This window comes from Salvia splendens, chromosome 8, assembly GCF_004379255.2.
Source record: "Salvia splendens isolate huo1 chromosome 8, SspV2, whole genome shotgun sequence".
NCBI lineage: Eukaryota > Viridiplantae > Streptophyta > Magnoliopsida > Lamiales > Lamiaceae > Salvia > Salvia splendens.
In genome coordinates, this window is record NC_056039.1 from 26769197 (window position 1) to 26788068 (window position 18872).

At 38.4% G+C, this 18872-nt stretch overlaps 1 protein-coding gene across 4 annotated transcripts; it reads right to left on the minus strand.

The window, feature by feature from the left end:
* Nucleotides 1-512: 512 nt before the first annotated feature.
* Nucleotides 513-7349, minus strand: LOC121744899 (probable NOT transcription complex subunit VIP2). Of its 4 annotated transcripts, none has more exons than XM_042138591.1 (15): nucleotides 7109-7349; nucleotides 6588-6672; nucleotides 6353-6464; nucleotides 6103-6281; nucleotides 5894-5942; nucleotides 5661-5801; nucleotides 5103-5312; nucleotides 4926-5018; nucleotides 3885-3991; nucleotides 3664-3804; nucleotides 2995-3312; nucleotides 2754-2806; nucleotides 2627-2668; nucleotides 1161-1305; nucleotides 513-903 (listed from the first exon to the last, which is right to left on the minus strand). In XM_042138591.1, the coding sequence occupies exons 2-15, from the start codon at nucleotides 6603-6605 to the stop codon at nucleotides 844-846; spliced, it is 1668 nt and encodes a 555-aa protein (XP_041994525.1). In that variant the 5' UTR covers nucleotides 6606-6672; nucleotides 7109-7349; the 3' UTR covers nucleotides 513-843. The 4 variants fall into 4 exon arrangements, with proteins under 4 accessions (XP_041994525.1, XP_041994522.1, XP_041994526.1 ...); XM_042138588.1 differs by having other exon boundaries at nucleotides 6588-6688; XM_042138592.1 differs by having other exon boundaries at nucleotides 2995-3309; nucleotides 6588-6688; nucleotides 7109-7348.
* Nucleotides 7350-18872: the final 11523 nt, after the last annotated feature.

Here is an 18872-nt window from a genome sequence, read left to right on the forward strand (position 1 = left end):
ATCAAAATCGTAAAATCGTCATATGTTGACGGTGCCATAAAAAAATGGACCAAATTCGGTCCATTTTCATTTGTTCAGGATGCAATAATTCAAAACATAATGTTCTTGATCAAAATCATAAAATCGTCGTATGTTTAGAACCACAGATGACCCTTACTCTATATATTTATTTTCAGTGAATCAGAGCGGTCAAATTGTAAACTGATAACTTTACAAGTAGGCTTATCATTACAAAACATTCATTTCTAATATTGAGTTCAGCTTGTAAGAAAAAGACCTTAAAATACCCCAAAAAACAGTAAGAACTATTCTTTAAAAGTTCAGTATTACAATTTAAGTTTGACTTGAAATAGTGGACAAAAAACACAAATATTTTAGAAAATAATAAACCAACATCTTTCTCAATCCATAAACAATAAGCGACCACTTAAAAGTAAATCCATCAAGATTCAATTTCATTACGAGCTGCCAAGTAGAACAATACCATAAGAAATAGCAATAATAGAGTAGCATTTCACCCCAAAATTATACTAGTAAGACTATTATTGGCAACAGCATCCAGCCAAATAAAACAAAATATCATCATCTGATTACAGAAATTTACTCTATCCTGCACTGCAGCATAGCTAAGATCATGTCGTGCTCGGGAGAGGTGAAATGGCAACACCATTCTCTACCTCCGGCTCAGGTAAAGACACAATTACAAGCTTTCAAAACGGAAAGATAAGTGCTTTCTGGGGTAATCCGAAAAAGGGGGTGTGTAACTCAAATTACAACATACAGCAATTGGCGTATTTAATTCTAAGAAGTGATTAGAACTACCGAGGCGGGAGAATAATTATGCTATTGCTGGGGTAGCGCGGGTCTTTTCTCAACCATTTCATATTGCAGGACGAAGTTATCCTGCAAAAGGAGGAACATTTACTTATTCATCAACCTTCTATGGCTAATACATATAGTACTACATAAAAAAATAATCATATTTTTTCAATTTAATCTTTCTATTCATGGTAAGTTTTCTATCTGATGAGGTGGGTTTCAATTTCCACTAACAAAATTCAACCACTTTCTCTCTCTCCATATCTCTTATTTTACCAATTTGACATTAAAACTCACCAAGACTATTTGTAGTAATATATTTTAACTCAGATAGTACAAACCTTTCTCACTGTTTGCCATACATTGGGATCGAAACAGAAGTAGCAACCTCTCTCATAACTGTTTGTCTTGACAAGAGGTTCCATATTCTTCACCCTCGTAAACCAAAACCTCACATCTTTGTGGTAAAACCAACCTCTGTTGTAGCTGCAACGAAATGTTCAAATATATGGGCTAAGACATGATTCTTTAACAATATATAAACTGAAATATGTACTTATTCTGAAACGATGTCTATATGGTTGCGCTTATGGAATTCAAAAGGAATTAGCAGAAGTGAATGATTGCTACATTATTCTTCTAGTTAATTTTACCAACACCCTGACTTTCAATAGTTTTTATTGTTTCTACAAGGGAAAAGGCCTTCTAAGAAATCCATGCCACCCATTGGTATGACATGCCAGTTTTCCATGGCCAAGATAATGCAACTTTGACACATTTTTGTGACACTTTCCATACTGCATTAGGTACCAAAATGTTGTAGTTTAAATGTAGTGACAATTTTTGGAATATCTTAAAAGTTCGACAACATCATATAGTGTTCCTTCAAAATTTGAAGACAGAACATTTAAAATCCAACACTAATGTCAAGGAAAAATAATGCAACAATCAAAAGAAACAAAACATAAAACAAGATACAACTTCATCTAGTGTCAACTGTTACAAAGGGGCTAATTTGCTCCATCTTTTAACGTTTAGGTGGTCGTAATCAAGCCAACGAAATGGTTCAGGGGATGGCAAAGGTTAAACATATGCCTGCAATCTAGGGCATGAATAAGATGGTAAAGAGAAAATACCAGCAATCAAGGTCTCTCAACTAATGACAGAGTCCATTCAACTAAGCGTGGCATCCTGTGACTTCACATCACTTAAAATCTAGTGCTAAGTTCACATCACTTAAAATCTAGTGCTAAGGGCTGTATTGGATCAATAATTTACGTGTGCTACATATGTTATGGAACCACTGTTCCAACTCAATGTCTTTCTTCACAACGGTGTAGAGGTAGCAAACTTGCCCATCCCATAAACACAATATTTTCTTATTGTATATATGTAGGAAAGTCAACTCATATTTATATACAAGTAGGTGAGCTATTGCTTGTAGTGTTCAACAAACTATATTTATCACTACCTGCATGATTATCATCTGTCATCATGTCATGTACAACATGGGGGGGTTCATCTATAAGGTGATGCATGCCTAATGAACTCCTTTCTTATGGAACTTGCGAAGACATTATAATGAAGATGAACTAGTACAGATATGGAATGCTTGGTAGGAGATGCATTATATTGCATTATCATATGCTTTAGCATCTTTTGTTATATGTGCCATCACTGAACAAGCATTAAATCAACTAAACTTTAATTATTATCTTTGCATGAGGGAATTTTACTTCTTAGTTCATGTGTACGTGAGAGAGGAAGCTGGAGCAAGGGACAAAGAATTAGGAACAGAGAAACTTACAGTTCGTTTGCTGCAAAAAGTTGTGCCTCATCTTTGGGCATGCTATAACAGGAAAATAGAATCACATAATTAGTAAGTATGATCATTAACTAGTATTAAATTTTCCGAGAAACTGATAACAAGGTACCTGTAAAAGATGTAAAATAGTGTTTCTGGACGGAATCTTGCAAAATAGGTTTGCTGCAAATACAAATACAAATAAAACACTCTTAAAAGGGCATACAACTGATATTCTTCTGCACAAGAAAAAAAAGAGGAATAAAAAAGAACACTTTATCTTGTTTTTGGAGGTGGATTAACTTGTTTAGCATAATAAGACCTAGTACTCTTGCATACTGAAGCTAAAACATACTAACATAGTATCTCACCTTTAAAGGAGGTGTCTGTTTGGCATAATAGCACCCAGGTACATTGAACTCAGGTTCTCCTCTGACAGGCTCATCAGACCAGGGAGATGAAAACTTCTTGTGAAGAGTCTCGGATGAATTCAAGTTTAAACCTAGGGTCGTCAGATCAAGTCCCAGAGCAAGAGTGGCCAAAGTTGGATTTACCTTTTTTATGATACTTATCAGACCGAGAATCCCATATTGATCCGGTATACTTTGGGATCCCGGTGTGGCTTTTATGTCTTTATCTCTAAATGGATTTATGAAACGAGATTGGGACTGCTGGAACTGCTGATACTGCTGCACAAGATGATCATAAGATCCAAAGCAATTAGAAGTCCCAAAGCAATGACTGTCAGGCGTATAATATGGACCTTGGAAAATGATGCATGATAAAATAAGAAAAGCATAACCTTTCACAAAACAAATGGAGGGAAATAACAAAGTGTATGATGAGAAAACTGGTAAATTTGTTAAAAAATATTAAATCAAAAATAGTTCAGTAATAACAAGCATAGGCTGTCCCCTCAGGACCATGAAAATGACAAAATGAGGGAAATAACTAAGTGTGATGAGAAAACCGGTAACTTCTTAAAAAAAGTATTTAAGTCAAAAATAGTTTCAGTGTAACAAGCATAGGCTGTCCCTTACCTCAGGACCATGAATATGAAGATCGGAGCTGCCCGATGTTAGATAGGAAACCCCTGTACCATTTATTGAGGAACCACGATGCTGTTGAGGATGATGTGATGAATATGAGCTCCCAAAATTAAAACCTGAAGACCTCCCCAGCTGGAAACCAAAAGCATTCAACCACTAGGTCACACCCACATTGTCCTGGATGAGACAAACGCACAAGTACAATGACTTACAGATAATTGCTGAGACTGCTGCATTAAATTTGTCATACTGTCGTGGATCTGTTCTTTTTGGTGAGCATTTATGGAATATTCAGCACTACCACCAACATTAAGACCACCTGCAGAACACATCAACAGAAAGGATATGGAGCACTTGAAAGATAAAACCATCAACAATTAAAAAAAATACCATTAAAAAAAGAAAACTAAGTCTAGTATATGAAATGGTTAAAGTTTCAAAAGGAGCATGCCATTCCATATACATTATTATTACATCAAGTACATGCTACCAATGCATATACTGTATAAACCTACTAAGAAATGTTTCAGTCTATATGTTCAGTCAGACAGCAATTCTAGTGTTTTGGTATCATGAAATCGCATTTATTGGGTAAATACTCAGCAGAAATCAAGCTATTAATAAAACTTACAACATTTGAGAAATTTTATGCTTACAAAGGAAAAATCTAATGAGTATGACCCTAAACCAAGATGAACAGTTATTTAATGAGACAGAGATATTGCCTTGACCGAGGAGACACTGCAACTATTTTCAACATTAATCTAAAATTTCTATTATCATAAGATTATAATAGGTATTCTATTACCATACCATAAAAGGCATATGATATATGTTGAGAAATACTACCTCCGTCCCTTAAAAATAGAAATTATTTCCATTTTGGGCAATCCCTTAAAAATAGAAACTTTAGAATCTTTATATTTTAAGACATGGAGCCACAATCCATTAACACTACTTCCATTACTTTTTCTCTTCCTCTCTTACTTTCCTATTTTTTCTTTTCCTCTCTCTTACTTTACCAATTTTTCTCTCTTATTTTACCAATTGTGCATTAAAACTCGGGCCGTTTCAAAAGTTTCTATTTTTCAAAGACAGAGGTAGTAGTAGTCATTAAGAATCTCTTTAAGGAAAATTGAATTACGCAGATCACCACAAACCATCTGGACTTCCATCTAGAATTGGAGTTGGTTCCCCAAAAAGAGCCGTAGTAAAAATATCCCAGAATCAGAGTAATACAGATATTGAAGCACCTTTATATCCCGGTAAAGCAGGGAAATCTTCATATTGAATGCTGAATTCTTGGTTCTGTTGACCAAAACCAATGTTATGTTTTTGCATCATACCTTCACAAAAGGGGCATTTAAAGATAAATTATTTGGCCACTTCAGAAAGTCACATATAACAGATCTGCCATTAAACTGCATAACCTATTTGACCATGAGAGCCACCAGCTGAAGGAGGACGCCCTGATAGCTGAGGAAAGTCATTTACATCAAAAGTAGCATTGTCATGAGCATTTGACTCATTTAGTAATGCCATATAGCTAAAATTATTATTTCCAGCTTGAAATTGGTTTTGAGAAAGTGGCACACCAGCACCAGAGTAAGAATTGCCCAGCATGGATACCACCTGTGGAGCTGAAAAATCAATCTGTCGATCATTAGTATTAAAGAAAAAGGATTGATGCAGATTCTGGTTTGAAATTCATACTTTAAACAAAACATCTCACGGGCACAATATAGCAAATATGGATACAGCATTCCAAAAATCCAATACCACCATATGATAAATATCACTGTTACGTTTAAAAAATTTTAGCAACTGCTAAAAGAATTGAATAGATATTATACGTGCAGTCCCCGGCTCGGCTTGATTTTCTAAACATAACTGCATTGCTGTATATGCCTTTTATTTTCAAATTAGGTTATGATCAATAAATAATCAGAGCCACCAGGAAATTGCACCAAGATACAACAAACAATTACCTGACAGATTCAAACGAGATGCAAGACCAGGGATGTTTCCAACGCCCGTAGAGCTTCCACCCCTTGAAGCTTTGCCCCCGCCCACAAGACCACTATTTGTAATTCTCCCTGTATTTCCCATATTTGGAAGCACACCTGGGCCTAAAGGCATCCAATTTTAGCAATTAGAGTCCTCAGAAACCCGGGTCGGAATACAGCATATGTAAACCAATTGAACAAATGACTACTCATACCCCCAGTATTATTAAGACCTGAATGTCCATGTGAACTTCCCAGAGATAGCTGCATCAAAAGGCCATCATCAGTTAATTAATTTTATAATAAATAAAGGGTAGCAAGATAGCATCAACTTGTCTATAAGACCCATTCGTGGGACCATTAATGGAGTTATGGACTATATCAAATTATTAGTCACATCCCAAATCTAGATATATAGATTCACCTGAGAAAGTGTGTTAGGGAGACTATTTATCGCATATCTACCATTAGACACGCTTCCTGGAGCTTGTTGGACACCATTTGGAAGACCACCAATATTTGTAGAATTTCTTGACGCATAAGGCCCAGGCATGTTTGACATGTTAAAGCTATTATGGATATTATGAAGTCCTTGGAGATTACCTGCCGATGAGAAAATACATAAATTAACCTCATTGGAAATAAATCTCAGTAAAGCAATGTATAGTGCATACCACTGGACTGGTTCAAGACAGCTCCAGAGGAACCTGATTGCGCAGAAAAGGAAGTTGTGAAAGCTCTTCCAGTGCTATCCGGAATATTAGAATTTGATCCATTCAAACCTGACTGTCTCCACATTTACATGTTAATTTAGTTAATATAGAATCCAAAAACAAATGCGCTTTGCTTGGGGAGATAAAATAAGCTATCTCAGGTAACCAAGTGAGCTATAAGGAGAGAAAAACTTACACTCAGTAACCCTGACATTTTGAATCCTCAAACCAAAAGACAAAAGGTCATTCTTCTCCGGATAGAGCTCCTATTACCTCTAATCCTAATCTTCAATCAACCTGACGAAGAAATCAGACAACATTCTAGAAACATCTGCACATGTATAAAAGCCAAGTGCAGCCATGTTTTCCCGCCAATACAGTGGCACAGTCAAATTAAGTTGTAATGCAGGATGAAGTATTCATATGTTGGATATTAGCGGCTAATGCACATGAAAATCCAATTCAGGACAAAACCGAACGTTTTTTCCAAGCCTAATGTTAATCACGTCTGTGAATTAAAAATCAAACAAGTTAACATCAAATTCAGAATATCACAATTCTTATCATTTCCAATTTTTAGATGCATAAATTCCAATTCAGGAAAAATAAGCAAACTTGCAGATCTCGTTACAAAAAGGCAGCAAAGGGTGAGCTGAGACGGAAAGAAGAAGAAGCCTCTAGAGAAGAAGATGCAACATTGGTGAAGAAGAAGTTGACCTGATGAATAAATAGAATAAAGGCTTCTCGATGTCGTTGAGTTGAGGCGGAGAAGAGGAGGGCGAGCACAAGTCCACGACGAAAGCGGTGAGTATCTGACGTGCTGGCCGGAAGGCCGAGAATAAGGAACAAAAGGGGGCTGAGGCGGCGGTGGTGGTTGTCGATTGGCGAGTTTCGCCGGGAATTTTGTGAAGAAGGAATTATAGAGACAGTGTGAGAGATGAGATTTAGTTTAATAGTGTGTTTGGGCTTTTCGAATATGTGCTAAGTAAATGGGCCTCATTAGTATTATTGAACGGTAATTATCTTGTTAGTAAGAGTATTTGCCAATATATACTACTCCATCCCTTAATCAATAAATGTTTTATATTTGATTGATTTAAATTTTAAAAATTGTTTAACTTCATAAAATATAGAAATAAATTTTAAAAAATTGTTTAACTTCATAAAATATAGAAAACATTTATAGAATGTGTATTCTATTTTTATATAATGAATTTATAATAAATTACTCCCTCCGTTTCACCATAGTTGAAGCGAAACTTTTAGGCACGGAGTCTAAGAAAGGGATGTTTAGTGGGTTAAGTGGATAGATAATAAAGTAGATGAAGTAGTTGGACTTTTTAAATTTAGATTTCAATTGATCTGGACATTTTATTTAAAGTAGGAAAAAGTTTGTACGTCCAAATTTAATTTTATAAATTATTTATTCATTTGTTAATTATTCAAATCTTAAAAATTAAATTCTGAGTTCAAGAGAGAGAGCCGACATTACATAGGCTTGAGTAGAATGAAAAATCTTTTTTAATTAACCCAAATGTAGGTACAGCTGTAACATTTCAACATTCAATAAATGAACTTTACAAAAAAATTTCCAAAAATTCTGGTGCCACTTAACATTTCAATTAACTAAAGTGACGCCACTTTCTACTCACTCTATAAATTCTCGTTGGCTAACAATAAATAAGTCCTCCACTGTTTAAACATTAAAAATCTCAACCACCAAATGGAGTAAATGCTCTCTTTAGCTGCTGCAGTCACTTGAATGCTCGTAATGGGACATCAGGAGTACTCCTCAGAATTCAAGAATCAAGTTGTTTAATTCTTCATCGGAAGGTGCATGGGCGGTGTACCTCCTCGTGGCACACTTAAGGAGGCACAGCTCAAACTCACAATTTCCTGGCAAACCTGTACAAGGTGGTGGAATGCTGCATAGAAACAACAACAAAGAGGAGAATCAATTCAATTGGTAAGTGTAAAAAAAAAAAGAGGCCTTACCCCAAAAAGTTACATTTGGATGTTGAGGTACTCAAGAGTATGCATTTCTCAAAATACTGCAACCTTTTGAGTGTGGCAGCCGGTTTAGGTTGTTCAAAATCAACTGTTTGGAGGTGAGTTAAGGCTGGCCTAATTAGGCCACACACATCAGCCATTAAGCCCAACCTAACAGCTGCAAACAAGCTGTTGCGACTGAGATTCACACTTGAATCTTTAGAACTTGACAGAATCTTGAACAAGATCAGGTTCAGGAACATGTACAACACCATACATATTGATGAAAAGTGGTTCTACATGACTAAACGAGTTCAAAGATTCTATCTTGCTCCAGGAGAGCAAGAACCTCATAGAACATGTAAAAATAAGAAGTTCATATCAAAAATAATGTTCATGCGTGCAGTTTGTAGGCCATTGTTTGGTGTTCATGGTGAAGTCTTGTTTGATGGAAAATTTGGAATTTTTCCTTTTACCAAACAAGTTGCAGCAAAAAAGTCAAGTAAAAACAGAAAGGCAGATACTTTGGAGACAAAACCCATAGAGAGTATCACAAAAGATGTGGTGAGGGATTGCTTGATCAATAAGGTAATGTTTGCATCTCTTTAATGCAATTCATTTATGCACATCAGCCATTACATACTAGTGTACCTACCTTCTCATGACACACTGTTAATGAATTTGTAATGTTGTGCAAATGATGATTTTATGCATGCCACATTGTTTGGAACAGATATTGCCTGCCATCATAGCCAAGTGGCCAGATGGGGGGGGGGGCAACTAAAGTTCTCAATATACAACAAGACAACGCAAGACCACACATCAAAGACAATGATCCAGCTTTCAAAGAAGCTGCACAACAAAGTGGTTTCTCAATATCACTTGTGCAACAACCACCTACTCACCTGACACTAATTTCAATTATTTGGGTTGGTTCAGAGCAATACAATCACTGCAAACTCAGACTGCATGCAATAATGTGGATGATTTAGTCAATGTAGTTGAGAAATCATTCAATGAATTACAGCCACAGACTTTGGACAATGCTTTCCTAAGTCTTCAAGGTTGTTTTATGGAAATTATGAAAGTCCAGGGTCATAACAGCTACAAGCTGCCCCCACATAGGGAAAGCACATTTAAGGAGGACAAATCAACTTCCACTGGATCTAGAAGTTCTAGTGGAGCTGGCTATGCAAGCAATTGCTTATCTGCAGGACCAGGGGAGCAACCAAGGATTGGAGATGATTTCCCATGCCTTGGGATTATGAATTTACAGAAGAAGCTTTTGTGTTTTTAAAAGGTTGTAATGTGCAAGAATGATGGATTTTGTGTTAAGGTTGTGAATGATGCAACAACTACAACTCTGAAACAGAAAGATCAAACCACCAAATTCACAACATCACCAACACCATCACAGATACTCCATTCCATTCAATTACATATCACAAATCAGACATATATAACCAACGATCACAGATCTACACACCAATGACAATCCATTCTGAGAAAGTAAGCATATAGAAAGATCTCACCCATATCACGGATCCAAGCAATTTTCACGAAAGAGTGCCTCACCTCTCTTTCTGCCTCAGCTTTGTTTCTTTCCCATGACACCTTGTCAGAATCGGTGATGACATATCTCCTTACAAACTCTTCCTCCGACATTACTGGGTTGTCGGTCACCTCAAAGGTGGCGTAGCCTTCACCACCAGCAAGACCTCCGGTCAGGGAGGCGCTGCCTTCACTGCCAGTTACGCATCCTCCGGCCGGGGAGGCATCGCATTCACTGCCAGTTACGCATCCGGTCAGGGAGGAGCCGCCTTCACTGCCAGTTATGCATCCGGTCGAGGGGGAGCCGCCTTCACCGCCAGTTACGCATCCAGTCGGGGAGACACCGCTTTCACTGCCGATTACGCCTCTAGTCGGGGAGGCGTCGCCTTTACCGCTAGTTACGCCTTCGATCAAGGGAGAGACTCCTACGCGTCTGGCGGGTTCGCCTATGTAGGACCGGCAGATGTACGACCATAGATGGTGGATTAGCCCTTTATTATCTCAGGCTGATTCTTGAGATCTACGGCGGGAATTGCTCAAAAAAGACCTCTACCCCGGGAACTTGCCGAAATACGACCTCTTCCCCGGGTAGTGGCCGAAATACGCCCTCTACCGCGCGAGGCTGCTGGAACACGAATGCGGCGAGGGTTAATCCAGCCATCGCAATTGGCAAGGGGCTGCGTGGTTGTCTCTGGTCGTCGGCGTTGGCGATGTGCGAGCGGTCAATTGATTGGGGTCGGCAAAATGAGAGAAGAGACGAGGATGATGGCGGATTTTAGATCTAGGGTTGCTAGATGAAGAAGAGAGACGTGAGAGGATTTTGTATAGAGAGCGAATAAGAATACGGCTAATGAGAAGTGACAAGGGTTGGAGCGATTTTTTTTATTCTGTAATTAACTTAATTAAGTTTAATAAGGGTTGTTAATAAATATGGCTAAATCACCATGAAATATGCTAATTATTTCCTTATTTGGAAACGACTCAACTATGAAGGAACTTCCCGAAATAGTAAAACGACTCAACTATGATGAAACTGAGGGGGTATAAGTTAGTGGAATATGAAATAAAATACTCTCTCCGTCCCATAAAAATATGGGCGGATGAGATTGCACGGGAATTAAGATAAAATTGATAAAATTAAGAGAGATGAGAATAATGATATGTTAAAGTAAGAGAGAGGAGGGGAATGGTAGTTAAAATGGGGTTAGTGGATAGTGGGACCTATATTTATAAATTGATATAACTTTCCAAAAATGGAATGCACATATTTTTGTGGGACAGACGAAAATGGGAAGTGCACATATTTTTATGGGACGGAGAGAGTATAAGTTAGTAGAATATGAAGTTTCAAAACCCCAAGCCCAGCCATCGCCACGCTAATTTATAGAAGGAAAGAAAATCAAAGCTAATTAATTTCAACCATGTATACACCATTCTCTGTTTTTTTTCAAAATGATTCGTCCTCAAATCCTTAATAGATCTTCCTTGTCGCGACCAAAATACTTCTTCTATTCTTCATGAAGTCATTAGCTTGTCTTATTTTGGCCCTCTAACATGGAAGTTAAGCATACATAATAACTATGACGGTCAAAACTTATCATGTTTCGTGTGGAACTTGAACCACTTGGGCTACATATGAAAAACAATTCTTGTTGATTCATCGTATCTTTCCACTCCATAGCTCGAACCCTTGTATTGAGATCAACAAAGTCTTGAATGACATATGGTAGTGTCTTTGTTGGCTCTATGTAAGTAGGATTCAGAACTATTATAGAGTGAGTAGGAATTGGAGGAATTATTGTAATTGCCGCAATAAGAACCAAAGGGTTTAACTCTGGCGAAGTGGTCGATTCTAAATATTAGATCACATGTGGAGTTTCTTCTTTTTCTTATTCATCTTTTTTTTTCTTTCTTCTTCTTCTTCTTCTTCTTCTTCCATGTTCTATGTTTTTCCACACAGATCCACCATAGAGGACTGTTTTGTAGCTCCTGATTTTCCAATAGTTGCTCATGGTTATTTTGTTGTTCAGACTCTACTTTCCACGCCATACTTTCTTTTGACTCTTTTCACCTTCTATATTCTGTCCACATTACGCCGTTCATACTTTATTCATGTTGACGTTGCAAATACCTCGATCTTTACGTACTTATTGAGATGTGAGAATGGCGAGATGTAACATAGTTTGACCAAAATTAAGAAAGTATTTGTTGAGAAACTTATTAAATTTCACTCGAGAATCCAACTGCCATTGTAAACACAACAAAATATGAGTGGACACTAAAGGCCTAACATCATAAAGTATATTTTTCTTATATTTACCAATGTGAATAAGTAGGATTACCTGTTGACGATACCTTCGTAATTAGTAAGGTCCATTGTGCTTGATGAGAGGTACATTGAGGAAGGGACATTGGGGCCTGGGGCCCAAGGGTTCCTCAGCAATTCTAAAAAATTACAGGGGTGTTTTAGTAATTTCACAATGTTTATTAATTTAAAATTAATAAAAATATATAGATTATTTTCTACTTTCTTTCATTCACAGTCATTCTCTCCTCTCTACTAAACCCAGGAATCTGTCGTGGGTCTTTCTGCTCGTTGCCGTCGCAACATCCATTGTCATTGTTGTTGCCTCCACGTCGCTGTCGACTTGTTGCTGCGACTGTCCTCGTTGTTGCCGCTGGCCGCTGTCGTCGTCTTGTCTCCATGTCGTTTTTCCCCAAATTCAGGCAAGTGTAAAATCAAAACTGCTATGGAGCATAGGAAATTAAGAGTTGGTGAATGATTTTGTTTTGCTGTTGTGTTTTATGTTTAATTATCATGTTTATTGCAATTTTCATCAATCTTATAAATATTTGTAATTTGTAAACATGTTCTTGAGGCAACCATTGAAAGAGCATGAGCATCTATGCAAAAAAAATTCTTGAATTCTTGAGCGGAATGGAAATAGAATTGCTTTGATAGCAAAGCATATGTATATATAAATATATGGATAGAATGTGGACTTGTGGTCCCTATTGACAAATGTATATATGTATAAAGTATATGTGGTGTATAATTGTATAAACAAATGAAAGTATAGTATATATATATATATATATAGGGATTTATTCATTTCCTTTTTGTATCTTTTGTTCTTTGTTCTTTTTAATCTCAACCTCACGATTTTGTCATCCGATGGTTAGATTGGTGCCACGTGTCATTTAATAATGCAGATTTTCAGTTGAATAATGCACACCGACTAATAATGCACCATTATAGTGTAATAATGCATATTTTCAATTGAATAATGCACACCGACTAATAATGCACCATTATAGTGTAATAATGTAGATCATCTGGACCGTTGATGAATGAGATCTAACGGCCCATATTAAGAAGAATAAAGGATCTAAGGGATGAATAGGAGAATAACGCTCCCCTATATATATATATATGTATATATAATGACAAATGAACATAGTATAATGTATCATGATTTATACATTTCTTTGCTAATAAACTTTGTTCTCAAATTCTGAATGCAGGTACTTGTTGAAAATTGAAAATTGATCGTTATTTTAAGAAACTTTCTACTAGTGTTGTTGCTTCATCTTCATCAGTTAATCGAACTACACTTCTTCAACCTCAAGAGTCATTGAATAAAGATAAACTTGAAGCTGATCCAGAATATATTCCAAGTGATCCAGGGGAACGACCTGATATAATAAGATATCCGTCAAACTCAATAGAACGTGTGCGTAGAGCTTACTTACTTAAAGGTTCATGTCAACCACGCGAGCATGATTTTCCTCCAAGAACTGATGGAAAGATACAACGTAAATTTGTCGCGCATTGGTTTGATGAATTCAAAGATTGGTTAGAGTATAGTATTACAAAGGATGCAACATGTTGTTTATATTGTTATCTTTTCACTAGACTCCATGGAAATGGACAGGACGCTTTCGTATCTGGAGGATTTACAGCTTGGTGCGAGAAAGAAAGGTTGAGAGATCATGTTGGGAGTCATAAAAGTGATCATAATAAGTGTAGACTAGCATGTCGAGATTTGATGAATCAAGCCCAACACATCGACGTGTGTATATATAAACAATCAACAAAATATAAGCTTGAGTTCCATCGCAGATTAGGTGCAACTGTTATGTGTCTTCGCTATCTTATCAAGCAAGGATTATCACTTCGAGGAAATGATGAATACGATGAATCCTTGAATCAAGGTAACTTTCTTGAGCTTTTGAAAGTTGTTGCTTCTTGCAATGAAGAGATAGCTAATGTTGTACTGTAAAATGCTCCTGAAAACCTCAAACTGACATCATAGGATATTCAGAAAAACATTATTAATATAGTTTCTATTGAGATAACAAAACTTATTGTACATGATAGGAGACAACTCTTTCTCCATATTCGTCGATGAGTGCCGAGATGTGTCTATCAAAGAACAAATGGGCAGGGTACGATATGTGGATAAGAATGGATGTCTCAAAGAACGTCTTCTTGGTAACGTGCATGTCAGTGATATGGTTGCAACCACACTTGAGAAGGCACTTGATTCTTTGTCATCGACTCATGGTTTAAGTGTATCAAGTTTGAGAGTTCAAGGATATGATGGTGCAAGCAACATGAGAGGAGAATTCAATGGGTTGAAAAGTTTGATTCTAATAAAAATCCTAGTGCTTATTATGTGCATTGTTTTGCACATCAGCTTCAACTCACTATTGTTGTTGTTGCTAAAAAATACAAGTATTGGGTCTTTTTTTAATACGGTCACCCGTTTGTGTAATATTCTTGGAAGTTCTTGTAATCGCATAGATGTGGTACAACAGAGTCAAAGAGAGAGGTTGTTGAAGAGATCGCAAGTGGTGAAATTAATACTGGAAGAGGATTGAATCAAGAGAAGTCATTGAAACGGCCCGGAGATACTCGTTGGAGTTCGCATTATGGTACTCTTATCAACTTGATGCATTTATTTTCTTCTATTAATGATGTTCTTGAGTATGTTGGGGGGGAATGGTCACGAGGATTCACATAGGGCTGAAGCTTTGGATGTGCAAAAAATTCTAAATTATTTTGAGTTTATCTTTGTGCATCTTATGAGGAAACTATTGGGAATCACACATGATCTCTCTCAAGTTCTACAAAAGAAGGATCAAAACATTGTTAATGCTATGAATTTTGTTAAAGTAGCAAAAACACATTTACAAGTAATGAGGGAAAAAGGTTAGGAGGTTTTGCTTACTGAAGTTACAAAGTTTTGTAGAACAAATGAAATAGATGTGCTTGACATGGAAGATTAGTGTGAAGCTAGAGAAAGAGGAAGGCGTAAAATTGAGAAAATAAAAAATCTCCACCATTATCGAGTTGAGTTGAGTTGTTTTGTTCAGTCATTGACATGCAAGCTCAAGAGTTGAATCACCATTTTAATGAAGTCAACACAGATTTAATTTTGTGTATGACATGTTTGGATCCTAGAGTCATTTTCTGCATTTGATTTAGAGAAGCTGCTTCACCTTGCAAAGTATTATCCATTTGAATTCTCTGAAGTTATTTATATGAGCTTGAAAGTCAGCTTGATAACTTCATTTTTGATGTGCGCACAGATGAAAGATTTTCAAAAGTATCGGGAATTGCAGGTCTTGCTCAGAAGGTTTCTACATGGAAACATGAGAATTTTCTGTTGGTTTATTTGTTTATTAAATTGTCATTGCTCTTACCAGTTGACACTGCTTCAGTAGAAAGAGCTTTTTCAGCAATGAAGTACTTTAAGACTTCTCTACGGAATCGTATGGGAGGCCAGATTGCTTAGTTCCTTATATTGAGAAGGATGTGTTTGTTAATGTAACTGATGAAACTATTATGTAGAGGTTTCAGAAGATGAAAAGTAGAAGATGAAGAGTGTTATTATATCATTGTACGGAACTATGTTTTTACAACATTATATTTATATTATGTAATATTATTTATGTTTAATATTATTATTTGAATTTTTTATTTGAACCCCCCAACCGTAAAATCCTAGCTTCGTCACTGGAAAGGTAGACCCCCAACCGTAAAATCCTGGCTTCGTCACTGGTTATGTTTGTCCCATTGATGATGACATTAATGTTTTGTCATTTACATAAAAACGTGTGTACACCATCCTTTTTTAGAAAATACTTTAGACATGACATAAATATCCTTGAAAAAGTTTGCCAAAAAAGATAAAAATATTTTTAAATAAAAGGAAAAAAAATCTTAAATAATGAAACTAAAAAATTACAATGGAAGTAAAAATATTATCAAAAAATCATCTTGGTCGAAATTTGACTAATGATACCAAATGATATGATACTCATTCTTGAACTTTGATTAGTGATGGACATCTTAAGAAGAACGTGGCAGAAGACTTGAAAGGATGGTGGGGTAAATAACACCACAGTGGTTATAGAAGACCCGATGGTTTCTCGGCTAGCTTCTATCAAGCCTGTTGGAACATTGTGGGACCGGAGATGGTGGAGGCAATTGGACAGTTTTTCAGGGGGGCTTTCTTGCCATGAAGCATTACGGCCACAAGCATCGTCCTCATCCCAAAGAAGTCATCGCCAGAATCATGGACCGATTATCGACCCATCAGCCTCTGCAATGTCTTAAACAAGATCATCACCAAGGTACTCACGACCCGCCTCTCTCATTTCCTTCCACAGGTCATTTCCCCGAATCAGAGTGGATTTGTTAAAGGGCGCCTCCTCAACGATAATGTGTTGTTGGCCCAAGAGATGTTCCATGAACTTGCACGATGCTCCCCAACGCCTAATGTAGCGGTGAAGATTGATATGGCTAAAGCCTATGACAGGGTCCAGTGGCCTTTCCTGTTTAAGGTGCTTCGTCGCATGGGTTTTCCGTCACATGGGTATCCCTTATAGAGAGGTGCATAGGCTCATGCTGGTTTTCGATTCTTATTAATGGGGCACCCTCGGGATTCTTTAGATCGACGCGGGGACTACGACAAGGCGACCCGATATCCCCAGCACTGTTTGTGATTGCCGCGGACTATCTATCGCGCGCCTTGGACAAGCTCATACTTGGCCAAAAGGAGATGATCTTCAAAGCCTCCAGCAGATGCATCGAGGTCAGCTACCTAGCATATGCAGACGACATTATTATATTCACACAAGCGGCGGCGAATCCCCTGCGACGACTCAGAGCCTGTCTTGAACACTATGAAAAAGCCTCGGGTCAACAAGTCAGCTTGGCCAAGAGCAATTTCTATATTGCGGAAACTCATGAGCAATGGGCAACCTTGATCCAAGCGGAAGGGGGCTTCACTAAAGGGGAATTCCCTTTCCTCTACTTAAGCGTCCCCATCTATCGTGGTGCTAAGCGCACGGACATGTTTCTTTTCCTCCGGGAAAAGATTGCAAGACGGGTCTCAGGTTGGGCGCACCGGCACCTTTCTTTTGGAGGGAGACTCACGCTTATAAAAAGCACTCTTGAAGCGATCCCCTTACATATCTTCCAATCCATCGAACCCACCACCGGCACGCTAAAACAACTTGACCAACAAATGGCGCGATTCTTTTGGGGCTCTATGAGTGAGAGGAAGCGGACCCATTGGATTGGGTGTGACCAAATGTGTCTTCCCACCGATGAAGGGGGCATCGGGATCCGCAAAACCAAGGAGGTTCTACGAGCCTTCAACATTAAACTTTGGTGGCGATTTCGGGAGCAAAACTTCCTTTGGGTGAAATACATGATGACAAAATATTGTTCCAACTCCACACCTCTTACCTTGAGGACACCGAGCAGGAGTAGCCCTACGTGGATGAGGCTTTCTAGAGCCTGGACCCTGGCACAACCCCATATGTGGTGGCTTGTGGGTCAAGGAAATATCTATTTTTGGGATGACATCTGGCTTGGTAACGTCCCACTCCAGGAGCTCAGCCTCGATGAAAGGGGAAGACCTACCAAACGGGTCTCGGATTACATTAGAGATGGCAATTGGGATGAACCCAAGCTCCAACTCCTCCATGATCAGGCCGGCCTCCCACAACACATTATTGATCGCATCCTCAACACCCTGATCCTCCAAGGTGACCAGGACATCCCGAGGTGGACCCTCTCTAAACATGGGGAATTCACGGTGGCATCGACGTGGGACACAATCCGAGGGCAACATCCGATCATCCAGGGACTGGCCGATGTGTGTAAGACGAGACTCACTACTTCTATATCCATCTTTATTTGGAGGCTACTCTCCAATCGAGTGCCGGTCGACACAAAGCTCCAGTGGCGAGAGATTGAACTAGCATCCAAGTGCCAATGCTGCCCCAACCAACCGGGTATTGAGTCCCTCCAACACCTCTTCATTCAGGGGTCTGGAGCTCGTAGAGTATGGAGTGAGTTTGACGTTTGGTTCCCAGGCTCTTCCCCCCGCCTCCAAATCAATGACACAATCCCTATGCGAATAGAAGTGTGGGAAAGAGGTGCCAACAACCGAACGGGAAGCACCTCAGCCGAGCCACTCCATATCTCATCTTGTGGTTCATTTGGTCGGAGAGAACAGGAGTCGCCACCAAGGCACACAGTTCAAACCACACAATGTGGCATGGCAGATCAACATGTTCATTCGGGATTCCATGGCCAATGGAAGTTTGAAGCCGAAGCATTGGAAGGGAGTTAGGCTTGGAGTCAACATCCCTCAACAAGCGGAGGTAGCTGGGGCGCAACCTCTAGCCATGGCAATCAAATGGAACCCCCCGACCAACCAGGCATTAAACTTAACACGGACGGGTCCTTCATTGAAGCAATCAACAAAGTAGGGGGGAGGAATCATACGGGATCATTCGGGCAAGATGCTTGTAGCCTTTTGTACGCCCCTTGACGCACATTCAGCGCTAGAGGCCGAGCTAATGGCCATGATCCATGGCTTGGACATAGCCAAGGACTTTGGCCTACCAATTTGGCTCG